Source organism: Cupressus sempervirens, chromosome 8, assembly GCF_028749045.1.
Source record: "Cupressus sempervirens isolate cs-2001-9-10 chromosome 8, ASM2874904v1, whole genome shotgun sequence".
In the NCBI taxonomy this organism is placed as follows: Eukaryota; Viridiplantae; Streptophyta; class Pinopsida; order Cupressales; family Cupressaceae; genus Cupressus; species Cupressus sempervirens.
Genome location: NC_143125.1, coordinates 382133219 through 382159005, shown reverse-complemented (window position 1 = coordinate 382159005; position 25787 = coordinate 382133219). Strand labels below are relative to the sequence as shown.

The 25787-nt window shown below is 34.5% G+C and overlaps 1 protein-coding gene across 1 annotated transcript; it reads right to left on the bottom strand.

Annotated features, from left to right (window-relative positions):
- Positions 1–20189: 20189 nt before the first annotated feature.
- Positions 20190–21718, bottom strand: LOC149542897 (fasciclin-like arabinogalactan protein 7). Its single transcript, XM_089797815.1, has one exon. The coding sequence runs from the start codon at positions 21420–21422 to the stop codon at positions 20607–20609; it is 816 nt and encodes a 271-aa protein (XP_089653941.1). The 5' UTR covers positions 21423–21718; the 3' UTR covers positions 20190–20606.
- Positions 21719–25787: the final 4069 nt, after the last annotated feature.

The window sequence follows — 25787 nt, the reverse complement described above, 5'->3', positions numbered from 1 at the left end:
TTACACATTACATTACATCTTTCCATAATTACAACCACATTGTCAGTTCATTATCTTCACATCTCTTCACACAATGCTTAATGGGATGTGCGTGTTTGACCATTACATCTTCATCATTTATTATATCTTTGTCCAAGTTTGCTTAACCAGATTCTATCTATGTTAGGAGATATAATCAAAACATGAATAATTATTGTAGAAGAACTCTATTTGACTGTTGTCTTCAATAAATCTTGAATAACTATCCACTATATTCATATTTCCATATGCACTTTTAACCGCATCATCCAGAAATTTTGTAGATGCATCATCAACTACGCATAACCTCATCTTTAATCCTTGAACTTTGCAACCTCAAGCTTTGTCTATTGCACTGCCAATCTCACAGAAGAACATGTATATTGACATTATTGATAAACATTTCCATGAATGCAATATATGATCACTATATCATCTCTCTAACAATTCTAGAATACTTCCTCATAAGAATACCAACAAAATTCATGCTAATAGAAGGATCCTCGCCTTTCATGCATTAAAGATATTGATTAATTTAGTTTGATTGTAAGCACATCCATCCCACATTCTTAGTTTGTGTAAGTATTTTCTTTCTTTCTTTTTATTTGTTTTTCCACAATTAGAGCTATTCTTACTTGGTTGGATCATAGTTATCACATATGTTCTTATCATTTAGCTCCTAATCTTCTAGTTCTACTAGCAGTTGTTCCACTTCCACTTTCCCTATCAAATCATCACCTTAAAAAATTTCCCTGATTAGCAATTCCTTCTATCTTGGTAGTTCTTTCTCAAAAAAAAATTGATCCACAAATTCATTCACTAGCTCATTAACCACAAACTTGCATTAATACTTAAAAATGATCCTAGCCTTATCCTCTTTTCTAGTTTGGCTATCAAGTTCTTCATTTGGAGGGCTTGATGGATGTAAAATTTCCTCTTGGATATCTATGTCATTATCCACATGATCCTCTTCTCCATAGTCATTTTATTCTCTCCTTTGACTTATTTCATTACTAAAGCATCTTTCTTCCTTGTTAAGTATTATTGCTATATCTTTTTGAGGCTTATACCTTTTTGAGTCCCCACCCCCTAGCTCTATTATTTACATCCCCACATTTTTGCTAAGAGCTTTCCCAAAACTTTCCTCACCCTTACTCTTGTCTACAACTATTTTTTACTCTGACTGAGCTAAAGGGGGGTAATCATGATGAATCTTGATTTGCCCCTCTTTGATCTACAAAGATAATGGTTCCCACTATAATTGAGGGGAGTGAGGGCACACCTTCTCTTATTTCCCTCTTCCAAATTATTCCTTAGAAGGGTTTCCACAATGTCAAAACCTTATGTTTCCTTATTAAGGATAATTTTTGTGTCTAGTGGAGGATAATGACAAGAAGGACTTTAATTCAGGATCAAATAAGGTGATGTAGTGTCCTCTAAGTGAGATCCTTCTACGAATCTCAATTCTATCATGGCCTTCTCTTAATGCATATTATAGATGTTGCATTTATACTAACTATGATAATTGGACTAGAGAACCTCAATTCTATTTCTACAAAACCTATATGTTTCCTTAACATGATCCCTATCGATTTAAGATTCTCTTTGTTACGATTCCAATAGGGAGATTAGTCAGACTAACAACATGATCTATTATAAAGGAGCCTAGGTCATTTGAGTTGAAGAAAGGTTACGAGTCAAGGAATCTAAAAGATTTACCTTTAAAAATTAGGGCATTTTAAAATAAAAAATCTTTTTTCAAATTGGAGCTGCAGTAATCAATATAAAGAAAATCATTTTCCATGATGATTACTTCTAATTTCTTACCATAAGATTCTTTCAGCTATATAGTAATAGATTCTACCTCTCTTCATGTTCTCATCTATCTAGGATATAGTCCATACTTCTAGCATTGTCGTCAGGTATATTCCACTTCATGTCCTTGAAGATCAATCACCATTGTTCTAGAAACAACCTCTTCATGTTGGTTTTCTAAGGTTTCCTTCTTGGTTGGTTGTGCTATGTGATTTGATTTGAATTTAGGCAAGGGTAATCTCAAAACTAGTTCTCTCAAATAAATGAAAGGATTATAATTCAAATGATGTTTGGGGAAAGTTGATCCCAATCTTTTTATAGAGGGTGATTTAGACCTATGTGAGTTCTGAGGATAAGGTGGGAAATAATTTGAGTTTTAGGGGGATTAAATACTATTTTTTTTCATCTAGATCATTTATATTTTATAGTAATCCAACCCTCCTCACCAGATTCATTTATTACTAGTTCAGATAGATTCCAGGGAACCAAGTTTGGAATTGATTTGTAGTAAAAGGGGATGGAATATTTTGTATGATAAAAGATAAAACATTGTCTTTCATATTTTTTTCTAGTGTCCTGGTTTGCATAGAGAAAATAGAATACAATTTTGCAAGATTTATTTTCACTTTCACTTTGTAACAAACTTTTTATTAACATGGGTGTTTTGTAATTTGGAATAACATGTCAAGATGAGCTTTGGTAGGTGGGAATCTAGTTGGCAAGAATTTAGTAGTAGGGATTGACCCTGGTGGTACAGTGATTCTAGAAGCATGGAGCTTGGTTGGGGGGTAGTACAAGGATTCTAGAAGTAGGGAGTTCAGCAAGGGGTGCAGGGAAGTTGGATTCAGTGTTTAGTGGGTTTTTGGAACAGGAAGAAGAAAATTTTTTGTTGGGATTCTTTTCTAGATGTGGGGTCTTTTTTTTTATCATTCTGATCCTCTGACCAAGAGTTTAGTCCAAAAAAAGGACCCACTAAAGGATGGGAATCTCTTAGTGGATGAGGGCATGTAGGCTAAAGGTTCATATGCTAAGGAGTAAAAGAAGGAGGATTTTGAAGCAGGTCAATGAAAGTGGTCTTCTTTGTTTGGGAAAAGGCCAAGAGGAAAATCTTCCTTTCCACCTGTTACTTCAAAATCCTATTGGGAAAAATGTGAGTTTTAGATTTTTATCCCAGATTCGATAGTTGATTATTCTATTTTGACTATGGATTTTACCCTAGTTGGAAAATTTCTAGGGGCTCGCCCAGATATTGATGCTCTTAGAAAAATGATTAAAAGGAAATGGGCTATCCATGGTCAAGTAGATATTGCTTTAATGATGAAGGGGTTCTTTTCCTTTGTTTTTACTTGCAAGGAATATTTAAATATGGTTTTATGTGGAGGCCCTTGGTCTTTAGGTAATAGCACTTTAATGATTAAAAAGTGGGAACCAAATATGGATCTTTCTGATGCTTTCTTCCTTACTACACTAGTATAGGTTAGACTCCTAGGGCTTCTGCTAGAGTTTTGGCATGAAGACATTTTTAAAGGGATAACTGGTTCTTTTGGAGAACTTATAGCTATTGATAATATGACGACTTCTAGATCTAAACTTCATTGTGCTAGAATCTAGGTAAAAGTTTCTTACCTCAATGATCTTCCCTAGAAAGTGGAAATAAACTCAAAATTAGGAAAGTGGGTGCAAGAGATAGCTTTTGAAGATCTACCTAATGCTTATTTTGTCTGCAAAAAATAGGCTCATTGGGCAAAAAAAAGTCCTTTGAAAAGTAAAAATAAACAAAAGATAGTAAATGTGGAAACAAGGTTTAAAAAAGGGTGTTGAAACCTAAAGTCCTTCCCGAAAAGGAGGTCTTAAATGAACTGAAAGATGAAAAAGATAATCTTAATAAGGAGAAGTTGAAGGACGTAGACAAGATTATCTAGAACACTTAGGATTTGAGTATCAAGGATATTGGGAATGTTGATAGTCCTATGAACCAGATGGTCATATATTAAAATAAGGATATCGAGATGGAAGAGTTAGAAGAACTAGAGGAGACTAAGGAAGGAGAAATTCTTGAGGAAAGAAGTGGTCAATAGGATGAGATTGAAATCTTAGAGGAATTATACAATGAAGAGTCCCTTTCACTGTTGAGCCCTCCGTGTCAAGATTTTCCTCTTTTTGTTAGTGTTTTAGATCCTAAATGTTTTGATTTGATAACTAAAAAGTTGGAACCTAAACAAAAATAGGATCAAAGGAAGAAAATAGAAAAAAAGCTAACCAATTGCCAAATAGTATTTAAGACCCAAAGAAGTAAACTAGAACTTGTCTCCCTTAAGTTGAAGTTGAATGTTGGGATGCCAGAGAAACTGGGCTGAAAATCAACTAGGAAGACAAGAGAAAGTGAAAGTATGCAGAATATTGTTGATGGAAAACAAGCAATTATTTTGGATTATACCATTAAAAAATCAAAATGAAAGTTATTACATGGAATATTAAGGGGATGAACAATATGCATAAACTTGATGTTGTTCAAAAATTTATTAGAGAGCACAAACCTAATATTTAGGTACTCCAAGAAACTAAAATGGACAAAGATAAAGCTAAAAATCTGAAATCTTTTAGTAACTACTCTATTTTGGCTAGTAGCTTAGAAGGAGCTTCTAGGGGAATGATGATAATGTGGAAGCATACTCTATTAGTTGGTACTTTTATGGATGCTAATAAACATTTTATTGCGGTTAAGTTTCAAAGTTTATCCCAAGATGGTATATTGTTAATGTGTATGCACCTAATAATTAAAATTCTAGATTTTTTTTGGAATTCTCTACCTAAGATTAAGAATGTTGATTATTATGGTAGATAGTTAGTTATTGTTAGGGGATTTTAATGTTCATCTTTATGAACATGAGAAAAAAGGAGGTAATGCTACTCAACTGGAAAGAAGGTTGGACTTTATGGACTTTATCAACAATGAAGGACTAATGGATTTGGACCTTCAAGGGATTGATTATACTTGGAGTAATAAAAGAGTTGAAAATGAGTGCATCCAAGCTCATTTTTATAGAGTCCTTATATCTTTGGATTGGATGAAAGATTTTATGTGTAATCTCAACGCTATTTAGAAGATTTCCTCTTGTCATGTTCCTCTTTTGTTTAAGGTGGAGGCTATTCAAGCTAGGAAGAATTTCCCATTTAGATTTGATAAAATGTGGATGCAACACCCATAGTTTGAGGATCTAATGAAAGAATGGTGGAATATTAATATTGAAGGAATGACTCTATTCTGAGTTGCTTCTAAACTTAAAATGTCTGGAATAAAAGATCCTTTGGGAATATTTTTGAGAGCAAATCTAATTTGAAAGATGATCTTAAATCTATCCTAGATAGAATTCAATTGGAAGGATATTCAATGGAGTTAGTTAAGGAAGAAAATTAAAATTTGGTGGAATACCATGACATCATTTCTAAAGAAGAGATCTTTTGGAGGAAAAGGTCCAGATCCATATAGGGCTAGAAGAAGGGGAGAGAAACAATTTTTTTTTTCCATCTATCTACTATGAAATACAGAGCCAAGAATTGTATCTCTTCTCTTTCTAAAGGAAGACAAGTAATTACCAATGAAAAGGATATTTCAAATGAAATGGTCCCCTATTTCTCATCTTTGGTGTCTTTTGACTTGAATATTGATGAAACTAAATAGGATGAGTTGCTTGAAGCTATCCTCGAGCTGGTTTCTAATGACCAGAATAAAATACTAAGTGCGATCCCTAAGGGAGAGGAAATTTTCAAAGATGTTTTCTCTTTTGAAGGAGATAAATCCCCTAGACCGAATGGCTTCCCCATGTTTTTCTCTTAGAAAGAATGGAAATTGGTTGGTAATGATATATATGATGTTGTCAAAGAATTCTTTGGAGCAAAAATAATGTTGAATGAGATTAACTCTACCTTCCTTTGTCTTATCAAAGAAGATTGGAGCTAACTCCCTGTAATATTTCAGACCCATTAGTCTCTATAATTTGATTTATAAAATCATCTCTAAAATACTTGCTTTGAGACTTTTGAGCATTCTTCCTGATCTGATTTTAGAGCGATAGAATAGTTTTATCCTAGAAGAAAAATCCTTAACTCTATTATCTCTATCCATGAAAATATCCATTCTTTATCCTTTTCTAACAATCAACGATTTATTATGAAAGTTGATATTGCTAAAGCCTATGATAGAGTTGATTGGATTTTTCTTCACAAGGTTTTACTTTCTTTTGGTTTTAGTGCTAATGTTATTAAGTTAATTATGCAGATGGTTTCCACTATTTCTCATGTTGTTTTGGTCAATGGAAGGTCCATAGATTTTTTAATACCCTCTGGGGGGTTGAGACAGGGTGATCCTTTATCTCCAATCCTATTTACTATTATGGTTAATAGTTTGAGAAGATTTATTGGAAAGTTGGTTTTAAGAGGGGAAATTCAAGGTTTGAGACCCTCTTCTCATCCTCTTATTTGTTCTCATGAACAATTTGTGGATAATACTATTTTTCTAGGTAAAGTTGATGTCAGGGAGGCTAGAAGTCTTTAAAAGGTTCTCAATCTTTATTCTTTAGCTTCTGGTCAGCTGATTAATTAGAATAAGAGCTCCCTATTTTTTATTAATAGACCTGAAACCAAACGAAGAAAGATTGCTAATATTCTTGGATATTCTTTAGGATCTTTCTAGTGCACTTATCTTGGTCTCCCTTTGGGTCTTTTTCCTTTAGTTACCTTTTGGGAGGATCTTGTTAAGAAATTCAATAAGAAACCTGTTGGGTGGAAAGGTAATATGATGAGTCAAGCTGGTAAACTTACTCTTCTCAAAGCTTGTCTTCAAAATGTCCCTATTTATGCTTTGAGTCTCTTTAGAATCCCAACTAAATTTGCTGATGCAATTGACAAAATTCAAAGGAACTTTTTGTGTTCTAGAACTAAGGAAACAAGAGCGAATGGCTTTGATTGCTTGCGATAAGATCTGTAAACCTAAGATGGATGGTGGTTTGGGTATTAGATCTATTAGAAGTATGAACAAAGCTTTACTTGCTAAACAAGGGTTGAGAGTGTATCATGACAATAAGGAATGGAGCTCTATTTGTAAACATAAGTATCTTTATGAGGCTCCATCTATTTCAGACTTTTTATCCTACCTTGTTATTCCTACCTCTTATGCCGTTTGGAGTGTTTTCCAAGGTGCTAAACATACTTTAAATAAAGGTTGTAAATGGAAAATTGGTAATGGTAATAAAGTGAGATCTTGGGATGATTAGTGGCTTTTGGATCACCCTTTCATTGAGCATTTTGAGGATTTGAATTCTATAGAAATATGTAAAAATATTTATGGGGAATATGTGGAGAATTATTGGACTAACAACGAGTGGTTTAATATTATTATGATTAATCTAGTGTTTTCTAGTATCTAGTTTTCCCTGAATGCTTGCAGCCTTTATCCTTAGAGGGAGGATCTTATGGTTTGGGGGATTGATCTTGGAGGATGCTTCAATGTATCTTCTGTCTTTAGATATGAGGATAGTGGTAATTCTCCAATGTGGGCTAAAGCTTGGATCAAAGGTCTTACTCCTAAAATCTATATCTTTTTTTAGACAATGCTTCAAAATAAAATTTTAATTATGGATAATTTGTAGAAAAGAGGGGTGTATTTAGTCAACAAATGATGTCTTTGCAAGTTGGATTATGAAGAGAGGAATCACCTTTTTTTGAATTGCAGAAACAGTCAGAATGTGTGGAGTTACCTTCTTCATTACTAGAACATAGCTTGGGTTCAACGCAATAACATTGATCAGTGTTTTCAAAGTTGGAAATGTCCTATGGAGGATGCTGAAATTGGTTTTCTCTGGAAGATATCTCTTCCCCATCTCTTGTGGGGGATTTAGAAAGAGAGGAACAATATATTTTTTAGAAATAAGGAAACTCCTAACTAGGTTTTGGGTCAAAATATTGTTAGAGCTATTAAGGAGAATTTCAAATCTCAGAGAATTTTTTTTGATGAAACCCAATTAAGTAACCCTATGAATGGTAAAAATATTAAAACTAAATAAGATGACCAGAGACAGTATGTAAAATGGAGATCTCCCCCTTTGGGATGGGTTAGAGGTAATTTTAATGGTTTTGCTAAAGGGAATCCTGGAAAAGCAAGATGTGGTAGAGTGTTGAGGGACCATTATAGTAGGGTAATGGATGCTATTGATGTACCTATGGGTCGTTCTACTAGTCATAAAGTTGAGCCAATGACTTCTCTATTCATAGTGAGGATGGTAGTGGATTATGGTTGTCGAAACTTATGGCTAGAAGGGGACTCCCTTAATATTGTAAATATGTTAAATAATAACAGTTCAATAACTTGGAACATTGAGGGATGCATCATGGAGATAAAAGACCTTATAATTTTTTTTGATAATGCTATTTTTACTCTTTTTTTTGTGAAGGGAATGAAGATATTGACTAGATAGCAAATGAAGCAGTCTATAGGGAAGCTAAGATGAGTTGGTAGGATTACCTCAATAAAGATTGTGAGTTGGTGACAATTGTTAATTATATATAAAACATGCTAATGAAGGAAAGATCATTCAAGATTGAGAAAGTTATGATGAGAAGTGATGGTTTTATGACAGATTATATGTGTATCCCAAGATGATACAATTATCCCATCATGGAAAGTACTAGATACATTTTCAAGGTTAAAAGTGTCTTGGAAATTAAATACACTTTATTCTTCTATTTGGTTATCATTTTTTAGAGTAGTTGTAGGTGTAGAGCCAAATATGAGATGGGAGGTGAGCCGAGGAAACAAGAGCCAACGACATGCAAGGAATGGAAGGAAAATTTGGCTGTGTGGGATATTTTACAAAAAGGGAAACTTACAACATATATTGAGAAGCTTCATGGTTACAAGCCCCACATTATGAAGTATTTTTACAAGAACTGGATTAAAGATAGGGTTACAATGCATGGGGTTACTGTGAAATCATCTGAGGAATTTCTTGCTAAGATTATGAGTCTTCCTATGGAGGTTCTTAAATTCAATAAGGAGACCAACATTTTGAATGTTGCCTTCAAGAAATTCCCTAAAACTGATGAAGAGGAGAAAAGGTTGGAGAAGAGTGGCGATTTCTATGACCTAAGCCATATTAAGGTTATATGAAGGGATGGTTTATCTTGCATTTGCGAGTATTTCATACTTGATGGAAGATCCAAGAGGGCACACAAGTTTCATTTTGTCTTTTTAAATCACTTTTAGCATAAAGATAGATTATCTTTCTTGCTTTATTTGAAGGTTTCTTTGATTCAAAGTCTCTAATCTCATACAAAAGGAGTCTACACTAGTTCCCCATGAGGGGTTAATTCTACTTATTGAATATAACTATAAAAATGAAGTTGTTAAACCCTCTCCTGTTGTGGAAAAGAAGCGTAAACTACCTAGTAATGACCCTTATGCTAAGAAAATTAAGGTTAAAAATGAGGAGGGAGTTAGCAACAATAAGGATTCTAAGAAGGGTAACAAAAGGGAGATAAAATGGAAAATGTGGAGGAAGTTACAAAATCTAATAAGACTACTGAAGATGATGATAAAATGGAAATAGGGGATGTCAGTTCCAATTTGGAAGGTTGTTCTAGAAGCAAAGGTATGACTGGAAAGGATAATGTGGATAGTAGTAAGAAAATAAAGTCTAATGCTAGGCTGAAAGCCTCGAGGCAAGAAGAGGGGAACCCAAGTGATCATCCTACTTCTACTAAAAGGGATTCCATTAAGAATTAAAATGGACATGGAAAATGATAGGAAAAACGATAGTAAAGTTATTATCACGAGAGAGCACAACCTGAGTAAAATAAAGAGGACCTTAAGGAGAAGCAAGACTTAAACATTGAGAACCAAGTCAATATCAAGGAGAACAAGAATACTATGATTGATTCTAGAAATAGTTTTAGAGATGGGCTTAAGAATGAGGTGAACTTATCTTTCCTCCATAGAGCCAAGATTAAATATGATGCTTCTCTTCAAGGTGATTTGTAGCTCTATAATGAGATTATGGTACTAAAGAAAAAAGTTGAGGATATGTAGAAAGATTTGGACTAGGAAAAAATGTTGATAGCCCATTTGGAGAGCCAAATTGGTAATATTCCTAAAAAACTTAAGGAGTATGAACTGAAAATCCAACACTTAATCAAGGATAGTGGGCAGAAGATGGAGCTTGTTACTTCTAGTTTAGTTGCTGTCGTAGCCAGTCTTGGTAAGAAAAGAAATGAGGAGATTATGTCTCCTAATATTGTCGATGTTATGAGTCTAGGAGGTCCAAGGAAGAGAACCAAGTTGAGCATGAAGAAAAAGGTTACTGAAGCTCTTGAGGTTCTTGGGTCTAATATGGTTGATATCATCCAGATTACTACAGAGGCAGGCCAGGAGGTAGCAAAGATTATTAAAGTGATTAATTATTTAGAAGTTGGTCAAGTTAGCTAGTGTGTTGGTTTTTGGTCCATGTGATTCTTCTGGTTTGGTTTTTTGTTATTTCCATCTTTTTATTTTAAACTCTTAGTTCCAGGTCCTTTTAAAAACTTGGGTTTTTTTGTTTGTTTGGTTCTATGCTAGTGGTTTCAGGTCCTTGTAAAACCTATTTTTTTGTTGTTTTGTGGTGAACCTTAGGTTTCATGTCCTTGTAAAATTTGGTGATGTATCCTATTTATCTTTAATTTTTTGTAAAGGGTTTTGGGTCCCTTCAAAACTTTTTCTACATTAATCTAAACAAACTTTTTATTAATAATTATTGAATTGCTAAATCTTTTTAATATAATAATTTTATAGAAATCAACTAAAAAATGAAAATAATATGACATAATAGAAAGGAATACATAACGTAATAAAAAGGCATATATAACATTATCAATAGTGGTTTTTGGCCCTCTCTCAAGGAGCACCATGCTTGGATCTCAAAGCACTGGGATAACTACTTAATCAAATTTATTCAGATCTTCCTCTAATAAGGGGTTTCTTTATTGCCAGATTTGATACTTCAAAAGCTAGGCGATTGATTCTATGTGATCATTTTTTCACTTGGGATAATTGTTTCCCTTTGATGGGTAAACCTTGGCGCAAGAAATTTTATCCTTCCACTAAATCTTTTTGCAAAATGCCCATTTAGGTTCAACTCCCTAATATCCCTCTTCATGTATGGCATGGTTCTATCCTTGAGGAAGTTGGAGATGCTCTAGGCGATATCTTAATGGTGGATTCAGATTCATATGATATATTGAACTCTACCTATGCAAGGATACTTGTTGATATAGATGCTTCTAATGGGCTGGCCTTCTGATGTAGGTTAAACTTCATAGCCCTATTAGCTCTTGGATCAGGTCATTAAATTATGAAGGTCTCCCATTTAGATGCAGAAAATGCTTTCATACTAGGCATGTTGTAAAAAATTGTGGGGTTGTTAAAGCCAAATCCAAGAAGCCCACTTGGTGGTTGGGACCTCAGCGAAAACATTATACGATGGTTAAAGTGCTTGATCTTGAAGTGGTTGATACCTAAAATGTTGTTGTTTCTTAGTGTCAAGATGTTGATGTTGTCCCTTCTAACGGACATGTTGTTGAGGTCTGCCATAAGAATGTTTTTGTGGTTGATCCTATTACTATAGATGTTGATGTTTCTATTCTGACTGATCAGATTAAGATTACTTCTATTAGGTCAGCCCAACAAGATGTTGTACATGGTAAAGATTGTATGGTGGATTCTAGGAATAAGAGTGATGCATCTAGCCCTATTTTATTGGGTGGTTTCTATGTTGTTGAAGTTGCTTCTGATGTTGGTTTTATTGGTGTTGATGGTTCTTTTGATTCACTGGAATGACATTCTATGGAAGCTAAGCTCGAGGAGGTGTGGATCATGATTAAAGGAAAAAATTCAAAAAAAATCCCTCTCATTCTTCTTCTACACCCCATAATTTTGGGGTTAAGGGGAAATCATAATTTTTTATATTCTAATAGGTTGTCAAATTACTAAGTGCTTGTTCTTTCTTGGACCACCAATTTCTTTTGTGGGAATTGTGAGTCATTTTCACCCCCTTTATGTTTTTGTCTCATTGTGTCTTACCCTGTGTTGCTTTGTTGTGTGTATTCTTTATCTTTTAGGTTTGGTTCCTAGGTGAACTTAGATTTTCACCTATTTGTATTTGGGTTTCAAGGACCCTTCAAAACCTAGTTTCTTAATCAAAAACTTTGATGACGTGCTTCTCACTGTACCTAGTACTCATTTAGCTTACACATATTCATTGGAGACCTAAAGCAATTACTCTCACTTGTTATTTTTGTATCTTCAAATATATTCATATGTACTTTGTATTTATATTGCAATTCTATTTAGATGAATAGTTCATTATTTATACAATTTGTAGAGGTTGTTTCATTATCAATTTTATAACATACATGCTCAAGACAAGATATTGTCTACATCATAGATAACAGATTAAAAGATGAAATATTACTTGAACCTTTTCATCTACTTGATTTGAAATTTTTGTGGCATATAACATAGATGCACTTTTGTTTCCTTGATTATTGAATTGAAATTGGTCCGTGGCCTTCTATTCCTTTGGTTCTTTTCAACGTAACACATTGTTAGTTCTTAAAGCATATTTGCTACAACTTGGAGTTGTACCATATTTATTTCATATCCAAATGTGAAATTTTTCCCCAATGAGCTAAATGGTTAGTATAACAAAAATATGTAGTTGTGACAAGACTTGATTGTTGATTGTCTGGCATCCCTTGGCCATGTATTTTCTTTGTTTCTTGGCAAGCGTCCTTTACCCTCTAAGAATAGTTTAGCAAATGAATACCCTTCAAGCACTCCATTCCACTACTTGCACTTCAAACTAGCCCTATATCATCAACATTTATATTCTTCCTCCCTGTGTAGTGTAGAGATTCTATAACAATTATCTTTAACTTGAACATAAAGGTTTAGTTTTAGATATAATAATATGTCTCTTTGAATAATCATTTTTCCTTTAGCACTTGTATCTTCTATGCATTGGTTGCTCATAAATAAAACATGTTGATCATAACTTTGTTCCATATCTTTTTTATTAATACTAGCACACTTCTACATTTATTTGTGCATTTTGATAACTCCTTTCTTTGGATTGAGTACAAGGTGGATTCAATAATCTATTTGACAAAATTGAAAAAATGATATTGAAATTATGTAAGTTGAATGCAAAATCTACGGCCAACGATGAGAAAATTAGGATTTTTAGCATGTAAAGTGCTACAAAAATTAGGTATGTAGACAATACTGAAAAATTTAGAAAATAGAGTAAAAAATGAACCTTTCCCTAAAATTTGTGCCACAATTTGGAGTACTGGCTCACTGAAGGTGACCATGGTCTTGGAGCATCATTTGCAAATATTTCCCATGAGATTTCATTACATTTAGTTGGTTTAGATGTATCTTTCTCCTGCAATGTAGTTGTTACTTTATTTAATTTTGGGCCCTTTTTATAAGATTTAGGTTGCCTCTTGTCATGGGTGACCTTGCCTTGAGTCAAGTTTCACCTCCAAGTGACTCTGATCTTAGCCAAGGATACTCCAAGTGACCTTGACTTGCTAGATTAAGTGGGATCAAGAACCACACATTCTATGTTTTGTAGTAATAACACTTTTTCATTTCTTCCATGTTAGGAAAAACATATGTAGCCTTGGAGGACATACATCTTTATGTGGGTTTTCCTTTAGTCCTCTTAGGGTAGAATCTTTCACTCGAAAAGATTTACTATATTTCTTGTGATGCTCTTAAGTTGTATCTTTGATGTACCTTAATTATTCTTCAATTTGGCATCCTTTATGTTGCTTTCTAAGTATTGCTAGGATCCTATAGTCCCCTTTTTACTATTTGTGATGATTATTTATCAATATTGTTAGGTTTTGATGCAGGAGCATCCTAAGGAAGTCAACAATCTTGTATGTAGGGGCTTTGTGCTCGAGTTTATGGAGTTATGATTTGTGTGGTTGGGGATTTTTTCAAGGCATATTGGGGAACCTTTCCTTAAGTGTGTGTGATGTTTGGAGACATTGTCTTGGAGTTGGAACCATTTTAGTGGTTACTAGTAATGTGTTCCTATTTATTGGCATAGATTTGGAGGTTGTATTTGTGAGCTTCGATCTATGGGAGTTGGCATGTGCGCTCTTGAATTTGGATCATTGGATGGCACGTAGATCTATGTCTAAGTGTGCATATTCTTATGTGGTCTTATGAGTTAGTTATGCCTTGCAAACTTGGGGCATTGCAAACTTGGGGCATGTCCTAAGTATTTAGTTTATGTTATGTATTTAATGTTTGTAGCCAAGTTGACTTGTGGCTTGAGGGTGTAATAATGTGGATTCATTTAATTAATGTAATTTGACTAGGATGACATGTGGCTTGGTTTAGTATAAGTAGAGAGTCTTGTGGAGTCTAGAGTCATTGTTATTCAACATGGAGAAGATGAGTAGATGAGATAGCAAAGTGTATCAAAGCAAGTAGTTAAGTGTGGCTTGAAAAATAAAAAGGTTGCTTAATGGCTTGTGAGCACGAGTTTAGATTCTTTTTGGAGTTCTCAACCAGGTTGTGGATTTGGGCTAGCTATTGGTTTGGATCTTGTGAGATCTTGTTGAACTTTTATCGTTATTGTTGATGAGTTTGGTCGTAACTTGGATGGCCTTACAGCCAGGCATGTTGGATGAAAATCTTATTATGAGAATTGGCATTGTGTGGATCTAAATCTCTATGTTATTATTTATATTTCGTTGTGTGGTTGTTTGTTGGGGGCTAAGACATCTTCTTTGGGGACTCTTCTACCTTGCACTACATCAAGTGGTATTAGAGTGAAGATTAGATATGGTTGATTTGTTGTAGGGTTTGTGAAGATCTTGGAAGATGCCTCCGAGACAATTCGACCCTAGGGCGATTGAAGATCTCTGTGATGCCATGGAAGCAAGGATCTCAAAGGAGATTAAAGCATAATCCAGATTTGAGTTGGCGTTGATGAAGAGTGATATAATCATTGGGATCATAAGTGCTATAAGTGGTGTATCTTGCCATATGGGTACCAAAGATGATTATGAGGAAGCTACTGAAGACTTTGAGGTTGCTGGATCAAGTGGTGAACGTAGAGCTAATTGAGTTGAGAGACCTATGGGAAATAGGGCCGGTCAATTTGATAGATCTGGATCCCAATTGACACTGAAGCATAAGATGGAGATTTCTAATTTTTTAAGTACTTTGAATCCTGAAGACCTTATTGATTGGATTGGTGAATTGTGAGACTACTTTGAGTTAGAGGATATTGAAGATCCACTCAGAGTGAGGTTGGCACAAACTATGTTGAAAGAACATGCTGCTTTATGGTGGAAGGAATAACAAAGAGATAGAGAAGAAGAAAGGTGAAATGAAGATCACTAGATGTAGATTGATGGTGACTAAACTGAAAGAGATTATAGAATTTGAAGTAGAAAGATATGATAGTGAAAGATTATATAGAGGAGTTTTACAAGTTGACTATTTGATCTAGACATAAAGAACTGTCTAAAGAAAATGTGGCTAGATAAATTAATGGTTTGAAATTTTATATTCCGGATGAGGTTGGTACGCTGAATATTGCTTTGGTTGAGGATACTTATTAGTATGCTTTTACAGCAGAAGAAAAGCTGAAGAGTCTCCATCAAGGTAATCCGCAAGGGAAAGAGAAACAAGGTCACTTGTTGAAGAATAAACAAATTGTTGAAGATGAACTAAAACCTATTGAATAGAGGAAGAGGATAGACAAAGGTGCATTTAAGGGTACTTGCTACAGATGTGGTGAAGAAGGTTTGAATGTACTAAGGCTGGTGATAAAAGAAGTGTTGTGGTGTAAGAGGTCGAAGACTTAGTGAATGAACCTGAGCAGGATGGGGATAACTTGTTGATTCAAAGAGTGTTGCTTGGTAAGAGGTCATTGGAACCCTGTTAGAGAAGGAATTTATTCAGGATGCATTGTAAGTATGGAGGTAAGATCTGTAATGTGATTGTGGATGGTGGTAGTAGTGATAACCTAGTTGTTGAAGAGATGGCTCAGAAACTTGGTTTGAAGAGGGTAAGACATCTCCAGGTCCTTATAGGATTGGTTGGTTACAAGATGAACATGCTTTGGAAGTGAAAGAGAAATTTCTTGTTGATTTCCATATTGGGCAGTATAAGGATCAAGTGTTGTGTGATATTGTGGACATCAATAGTCACATATTACTTGGTAGACCTTGGCAGTATGATTGTAAAGTTGTGCACAATTGTGTTAATAATGTGTTTACTATTGAGAAGGGTGGCAAGATGCATTCCTTGATTCCTTTGCAGAATGGAGAGCTCAATAAAAACCCAAGTTTTGGTGGTCGAATTGAGCTGGGAGATTTTGAGAGGGTTAGAGATCAGCGTGGGAGGCAAACATGTTGTACGCCGAAGACAGATGTGAAGATGACAATTGCAGAAAAGAAGTTGCAAAAGAAGAACAAAGGCAAGAGTGTACAAGTTGATGTGGTGGACATATACGTGAAGAATCAGTTTGGGGTTCATGTGTTGAACCCTGAAAGATGTTCTTCTAGGTATTAAGAACATCTTTTCTTCTCACCTGGGGTGTTTGATGCAGGAGCATCCTAGGGAAGTTAGCAATCATATATGTAGGGACTTCATGCTCAAGTTTGTTGAGTTACGATTCGCGTGGTTGGGACTCTGTTCGAGACATATTGGGGAACCTTTCCTTAAGTGTGCATGACGCTTGAAGACATCATCTTGGAGTTAGAGCCATTTTAGTGGTTGCTAGTAATGTGTTCCTATTTACTAGTAGAGTTTTGAAGATTGTATTCGTGAGCTTTGATCCATGGGAATTGGTGTGTGCACTCTTGGATTTGGATCGTTGGATGGCATATGGACCTATGTCTAAGTGCAAATATTATTATGTAGTCTTACGAGCTAGTTATGTCTTGTACACTTGGGGCATGTCCTAAGTATCTAATTTATGTAGCCAAGTCGACTTGTGTCTTGAGGGTGTAATTAATGTGGGTGCATTTAATTAATGTAATTTGACTAGGCCGACCCGTGGTTTGGTTTAGTATAAGTAGAGGGTCTTGTGGAATCTAGAGTCATTGTCATTTAGCGTGGAGAAGATGAGTAGCTGAGATAGCAAAGTGTAGCAAAGCTAGTAGCCAAGCGTGGCTTGGGAAACAAGAAGTTGCTTGGTGGCTTGTGAGCACGAGGTTAGATTCTTCTTGGAGTTTCTACTAGGTTGTAGATCTTGCTGAACTTTTATTGTAATTGTTGACCTATTTGGTTGTAACCCAAAAGGCCTTACAGCTGGGCATGTTGGATGAAAATTTTATTATGAGAATTGACATTGTGTAGATCTAAATCTCAGTGTTATTGTTTATAATTTGTTGTGTCGTTGTTTGTTGGGGTCTAGGACATCTCCTCTGGGGACTCTCCTACCTTGCATTGCATTATGTTTCTTTTTTTTTTATTGTCATTCTTGACTTTATGCATACCTAAGATTAAGAATATATTGGTATTCATCTTAAAAAATCAATAGAATACTTGATGGTTTGATATCCCTCACCCTCTAAAGAAAACTTGGTTATCATTCATAATATTTCAAATCAACCTTATTTCATTTCTTGGGATATTTAATAGTGTTCTTATAAGTTCCTCTCCATGCATTTTGAAACTTTTATATTTAGATAGATTTGATATTTTTGGACCAAGTACTACCAACAACACATCTTTTGCCAATTGTACATAGTAATGCAACTATTTGATGACAATAAATTGTGTCATAATTCAATACTTCCAATTTTGTGCAATGTCCTAGCAACATCAATATTAGTTAGTTATTATTTTCAATAACATTTTACCTATAACAAATTCATATGATACATTATTCATTAATTAATATATTATAATATAACATTTTTATTTTCTGAAAGACCCATTTCTAGTTTACCAAACATCAACAATTCAATATTGAGAATAAGGACTAAACTATATCAATTAAGTTGATCTTCATAAATCTATATTTTATTTCAATTGTTTAATATTAATTTGATTAGCAAACATAATTTGATAAAATAGTACACCACTCCATCCTTGCTTACAACTAGTTGGGAGAGGTGGGGATTTGATCAAGCAATTGTTGACAATGATTAGAGGAAGATCTATCATCTTGTGGTAGGTGCAAGAAGGCACTTGTGCAACAATATTAAAAGTCGTGCCCATGTAGTCATGCCTTGGCAATTTTCATCACATCCTATGAATGCCATTATATTATATCATGACATTTCTATTGTAGACATACATTTCAATACATTTGTGTACCAATAGACACAAGAACTAAATATCATCCATTTGTTAACCATTCACATCTTGGGACAAAAAGCTTTGGACATTATATGTAGCACAATATCAATTTTATGTACTACAAGATATCCAACTCATAATTTGAAGTCAATAAGCACAAATATATCTATACAAGACACACATTCATGATAGAATGACATCACATAATTAATGATTTCATAGTATTTATTATCTATTCATATGCATAATCAAAATGATACAAGCAACATGATTATATCATAAACAATTATTTTTCATTAGTAGCTCTAAATTACAATTTTAAAAAATAAACTCATAATTATGATAAAGACAGTGAAACTAAAATGATAAAACATAACATAATTATGCAATAATCATAAAGATTTCTTACAATTACATAGTCAACATACAATGCAACCATATTAAATTGTTAATGTTAGAAATGAATAATTTTAAATACCAAGTTATCTTATAATTATTTTCAAACCAACTTTCAAATGCTACTAGAAATAAATAAACAACAATGAATAGAAGTCCAAAAAAAAAAAAATTTACTTAAAAGTCAATTCCAACTAGCTTGAAATAGAGATTGAACAAGTGTTAAATCTTAAAATCAAGAATAGAAAATGAAAACTACTATTAAGTATTTGAGAGGAATGAGAAATTAAATATATAAAAATGCATATAATTAAAATAAATCAATTTAAATTAAATTTTTTATTTCAAACAGCTTGAAATCATATTAGAATCAGGCTAACTTAAAATCAGATATGAACTAATACTAGTATATATGTCAAAGAATGTATAGAATTGAAATTAAACGGTTATAAAGAATAATAGAAACAAAAATAAAGTGTGCTTAGTTATTAGTATAAAAATTTTAAAGCATTTTCTGTAAATTCAATACTAATGGATATCAGCATGGGTATGAAATTTCTGAATGGTTAAAATTTAACTTCAAAGACATGTTGTGACATTCTAAAAGCTCCAAGTAAACCAAGTTGTATAAAAAATTTATGTCCATGACAATTTAATGACTCTTCTGCGCACCGTGGTTTTTCAATGTGTCTTGATTATGACAGTGACCTCCATCTCGAGGGGAAAACGAGGTGGAGTCCTATAAGAGAATTCTCTGTTTTCCTGAAGATACCAAGTAATACTTGCATCACAGATGGAAGTGTGAAGTGTTGGTGTAGCAGATACCATATGCATTTACCCATAAGAAAAGTAGTCGAATGTTTATTGATATTGCAGAACATCACAGAGAAAAACAACCGGACAACTACTTGATGGGCCTAAACATTCAGATTTGAAGCAGAACCAACGCACTGATCCCAAACACAAGGGAAGGTAATCTGTGCAGACAGAGCAAGGTAACAAAGAATCCCAGGTCTTTGGATGTGCTCTCCAGTTGTAAAATGTTAAAGTGGTCTTTTAATATAAGATATTTAATCAATACAATACTTAGATCTGTCCAAAGCATACAAGGAAATCTGTAAGCAAATTGCAATCAATGGTAAAAGTAGCAAGTGCATTAGCCTCCTACATCGAACACCAAAATGAAGCTGTACATTGATAAATTCACCACGCTCTCCGAGATCAAATTCAACAAAATCAACAGACAAGTTTCGACGAGAAGAAAGCAGAAATCGGGATCTATACTTGATTTTGTTTGTTTACATTGATACTGAATTCTATCGTGTTGGTTAACCTTTTCGACTAATCACACAATATACAAAGTATCGATTTAAATACAGAAGAATCCTTTGAACAAAGAAAGTGATGCCCACGTGAAGCTGTTCAGAAATTGATGTATCCATAGAGTTGTAGGAGGGCTTCAGAATTTTGCCTGGATGAATTTCAATAGCAAAAAAAGGAAAAAAATGGTACAAAACAAATAATGTAATAATTGATTCATACAAAAACATTCATCCAGACTGCCCAGGTCCCACGAGAAAAACACACCCCAAAAATCAGACGCACCTCCTTATGCAGTTCTATTAGAATGCAAAAGCTGAACATTACAGATCTAGGATATAAAAGAGCCAAGAACACTTGAAAGCTTATATAGGAAGCAAAATACAAAAATTCCTTACAAGAGTGCCAGTGCACTGCAATGGATTCTGCTCATCTAAAAAATATAGCGAAATTTGCCATAACAGTTGAATAAGAGAATGAATCTTGCATAAATAATTAAAAAATGCAACAATTTATCGGAGGTTGAACTTTCATAAACAGTGGAGAAGTTCCAAAGTCCAGATCTGGTCACATCACAGTCACACAAACAGCCACGTCCACTTAAATCCAACTATTGAGCTCCTGCGAGCACTTAGATCTCATAGATCTGATTCGAGGGCCAGGGAGATTGGGGGGCAAAGGGGGGGCTCTAGAAGAGCATAATAAGAAGGGGTGCCAGAGGCAGAGTGCGTAGGGCAGCAGTGGTATAAGTGAGGAGCGATGCAGGAGCGGCGGCGGCATCAGGAGAAGTGTTGGGGGAAGAGGAGGAGGAAGAGGAAGAAGAAGAGGAAGAGGAAGGCTCGGGGGAAGAGGCATCTACATCTACATCTGGGGCTGGGCTGGGCGCGGGAGAAGGGCTTGGAAGTCCAAATATGTCCTCTGGAAGCATCACTTTTGGTACACTGTAGAGTGCCAAAGGATATGTGACGTGCACGGTGCTTGCGATTGGTGAAGTGACATAACCAGAAGACAGAGAGACAGTCCCGCTCTTTGCAGTGATATTCAAAGAGTACTTCCCCCCATTCATACCTGTGGCCATTGTGTTCACAGGGTTGCTGAAGTTCTGGAAATCCGACAATGTGTAGAACTTTGGTATAACATGGAACAACACCAGAGCTTTCATTTGGTCGCCAGTGAGATTTGCGAGCGTGGCCTTGTTGAGGGAAGCGAATGCAGCATTGGTGGGAGCAAACAGAGTAACTCCGCCGGTAGCATTGGCCTGAGCTTCAACAGTCTTCATCAAGTCATGGCTGTTCAAATAGTTGAGAAAGGTCTGAAGCGGCCCTGCAACAAGAAGCAGATCTGTCAAATTAACGGGGGCTGCTTCAGGCGCAGGTGCCGGTGCCGGCGACAATGTGACCTTGGCCTTCTCCTCCTCCGCTGCCATCGCCTCTGCTACAACTACAACTAGAACTAGTGCTGCCACTAACAATGCCCCTCCGAAACCTGATTTGGCCATGGCCATCGCTACGCCTGAAAAACCTAGACACCTCAATGAAGGTACTTACCAATAGTTAAGTTATTATGAGAGGGGAGAGAGGTTTTAAATATGAAATGAATGAGGTGTCGAGCTTCACATGCGGCCGGGGAAAATGGGTTGTAACTTGTACCTAACACAACACAACACAAATGAAATACATTGGACTTGTCATTACTCCCTGTTATAATGCTGATAACAGCGGGTCAAATAAAGGAGAGCCAGGTTGGCGTCCATCATTTTTGACGCTCACATGTTGATGTATCCTGTGACATTCGTATTTGATACCGCAGTTTCCCCTCTTATGATTATAAAAGGGTAAAGACAGTCGGCGGCATCCCCTTTTCACGGCACTGCAATTTGGAACATGATTAAGACGCCCAAAAGAATACACCCTTAAACACATGATATTAGTGTTAAGAACACATCATTCTCGGCAAATTTGGTGATCATTGTTTTTGTTTGTAAAATATGTACTCGATTTGGAGTAACTCACTCATTTTTATGTACTGTTTATGTTCATGCGGAATTTGTAAATACTATTCTTTTTCTTATTAGTATTTGTGAGCACGTAAATACTATTGTAATCAATGTTGTTTAACTTGTTATTATTTGATAATTAAATCAATTATAAAAAATAAAATTTTATACCTATAAATTATTTTTATTACATTATTTGATTTCAATTGAACCAATTATAAAAAATAAAATTTTATATCTTTAAATTATTTTTATTACATTATTCTTTATGTACACATTTTTTAATATTTTCAAATATTTTGATCTAATCTTGTTCGGTAAAATAATGAATTATCTTAGAAAAATGTGAAATTTAGTGAAAAAAATTGTATTGTTAGCTAAATTTTGTGGTCACAATATCCAGGACCACTTGCTCTATTTGGGGAATGTCATTTGTTTGTTCCTGAAAACAAAGAGTGGCATAGAATCTAGTTCTCAAAGTGCCTTCATCCATTCCATTGGGCTATAGAGTCGAGTGACCAAAAATAAATAAAATCCTACAACCAAAAACCAAAAAGACTAATGCGACTAACACAAAGCAAACCTAGTTAAAATAAAGAAAATGGGTCAATACACTTATTATAAAATTTAAAAAAAAAAAAACCTAACTAATTAAAACTAGTTGATAATGCAAACTTTTAGATGAAAACATTTACTAACAGTAACAAAATAGCTACATTTCTTCAGTAGCTTTTGATATCTTGCATGTTCACAAGTAACATCATATACGAAGAATCCACCTTCTTGAGATGAATCATGTGTATTTTTTCTCCAAGCAAAGTTCACATGAATTGAAATCTTCTATAGAACTAAACATGTTTCTTTGACTTCTTTAATGGTATTTTCATGTTCAGGTACATGTAGAATGTCTAGCTTTCCATTGGCCTCCAACCAAGAAAGATGTTAGATTAGCATACCCTTCATCAAACAAATTTTGTACTCTACTTGCCAACCACAACTTGTTTTAGCACCTCACATCATCAAGAAGATCTTGCTTATGTGATTTTAGTAATGACATGCCTGCACTGCATAGCTCAACATGTTGGTCAAAAACTTATGACTTAGGAAAGTCTCTATCATTTATGAGAAATTCATTTTCAAGCTTTGGGGTAGAACATTTATGCAAACTATATTCATGTTCATGACCTTGATATACAAATATACCATTTTCAGCTTGATCAAAACTTACTTGCATGCCCACTTTTATGAAATCTTATTTTGAATATTTGAAGAAAAAAATTTTGTCCTCATATTTTCATCTTTGGCCTTCTGAAACTATGTGCACCAAATATGAGAGTCACCAACTATGTCTTCCTCCTTTTCCTAGAAGAGAATAGCAAGATCATTAGCTTCAAATACATGATGTTTTACTATTGTCTTTGCTAATGGTTCCTCAATTGCAAGCTTCTTTGATGGTGAAAGTAACCAGCAATATCATTTTCTATAAGAATTGGTGCAAGACAAGGAAGTAAGGTTGGAATATGTGAGTACCAAAGAACAACTTGCAGAAATATTCACCAAGCCATTACCTAAGGATGCATTTTTGTATCTATGAGGTAAGCTAGGGGTCATTCCCTTATCTGAAGCTCGCTAAATAACATTTAGTGATGCATCAACTAGTGCATATTGAAAATCAATAAAGTTGATGCAATAATGAAAGGGAAGATTGCATATGAATCAGTACTTGAGGTACATTGGATATTACATCATTCATAATCTTTGGCATTGGATGTCAAAGGTGAAGAGTTTTGATGTCACAATTCATTCTATAAAAAGGGAGAAAGTAAAAGTGGAAGAATAATTTAAGAATTTGGTTTGATATCAAAGAGGGAGAGTTTTTTATCAGATGAAAATGTTGAAGACAAAAGCATTTTTCTGTCAAGGGCAGAAGACTGAAGATAGAGGGAGTTCACACTGACAGAAGGAGTTCTCATGGATGAGAATCATAATGAAACTAAGGATATTTTCCTTACTTTATTTTTCTCTGTAAATTTCATTATATTATGACATATTGTGTTGCCATCAATGTCAAAGAGGGAGATTGTTGAAAACAATTGATCAATTGTATATTATCTTTGATGTTACACAAAATGTCATACATTCACTAGTCAGTGTTTGCAGAGCTCACTAAGGCAATGAAGATAGTTTCCTATGTTTGTCAAGCATTCTTATCTATGCCAAGTTCAAAAGTCAATGTCTACCGAATTCAATTGGGAGACAAAGGAAAGTTGAAAGATAACAAGTCTTATCCAAGCTCATTTAGTTACCAAAGAGAATTTGCAGAATGCAGTGTCTACTGAGTTCACTCAAGAGACAAAGCAAGTTGGCATGAAAACTAGTGTAAATTGAGCTCACTTGGTTAATGAAGGAAAATCTATTTTGGTTAGTGTCTACTGAGTAGGGTCAGCTAACAAAGGATTTTCTTGTCTTGGCATATTGAGTTCAATTAATTTGTTTGTTGGTTCTAGCCAATCGAGGAGATGACTATTAAGTATTCTAAGTTGTATTCAAGTCGACTTTACAATTTGTAAGATATAAATATAAGGTCAAGTTGAGGATTGAATGAGTGAAACAAAAAGAGAAGATTTGAAGATACTAAGAGGAAGCGAATTTGAAGGATAAGCATAATATCCTTGTGGAGTTGCAAAGATACATTTGATCAGGAAGGATCAAGTATTAAAAGCCAGAATTGAGATATGTAATCAACAATTCAATTGCATCAACAATCAGGTCATCTCATTGTTACTTTCTAATCATTGTAGCAGTGATCTAAATCTCTCAATAGAGTTGGCTTAACAGCTATTTGTAAATCCTCTAACAAGGTGGCATTTCTATTTGAAGTGTCTTGAAGACCTCTAACAAGGCCACTCCTAACAGGGTGATTAAATCCTCTAATAGGGTCACACCTAACAGTGTTTTTTGTAACCTTTAATAGGGTGCCTTACAGGGCTCACTTTAGAAGAGTGAAAATTAGTAATTAGTTGCAATTGGTGATTTTTCCCAAATTGGGTTTCCACATTAAATCTTAGTGTCACTTATGTTCATACTATTTCTTTTATGTGTATGCAACTAAGTTAAATTTAAGGTTAATAATAGTTAATCACATTAAGATTAGTATATTAAGTTATTGCCAAGTTACAATTGATTCTTAGTGCTTGTCAACTTATAGTATTTGCTAGTGTTAATCGATTGCCTGTGTTTGCCAAGTAACAACAAAATACAATTTAATTAGAGTTTATGTTTTGATTTGTGTTGAAGTCTAAGAGATCTGGGATTTATTTTGTGGTAACTAATTCACCCCTCCCCTCTTAGTTACTCCTCTTATATTTCCAATTGGATGATCACTGGATTGGGAGTCCTTGTATTCCACACCTTTGTATTCTCTTTGATGAATTGCAATTTATCTTTTGAAAACTCAACGTGACCAAGTTGTGAATTCTCCTTTGTCAGATTTGAATATTCTAGAACTTTTAACAATTTGAGAACCTTTTCAACGGTGTAGTGTAAACTTGGAGTATCTTCCCCATCAACATCTTCAATTGATTTCCTCCTTTGTTTTTTTATTTTTGTTTTTCTCAAAGTGCTTTGGAGCATATCAATGAGAACTCGAGCTTTAGGGAAGCCATTGGGAAAGTGGAGACCAAATGAATATCACTTCTTTGGATTTGAAGCATATCTTTTTTTTTTTATAATATTGACAATGTGAAATTTGAACTAATGACCTCCTAGAAGGAAGCCATGTCAATTCACCGCTGTATAGTGTGTAACATATCTTTTCGATAGGATGTCTCTAGAGACTCTTTATGAAAATTCTGACATATCTTTAAGAGTGTG

Excerpts from the sequence above, each read along its gene's own strand:
- LOC149542897 (XM_089797815.1), bottom strand. The coding sequence starts at position 21,422 with ATGGCCATGGCCAAATCAGGTTTCGGAGGGGCATTGTTAGTGGCAGCA.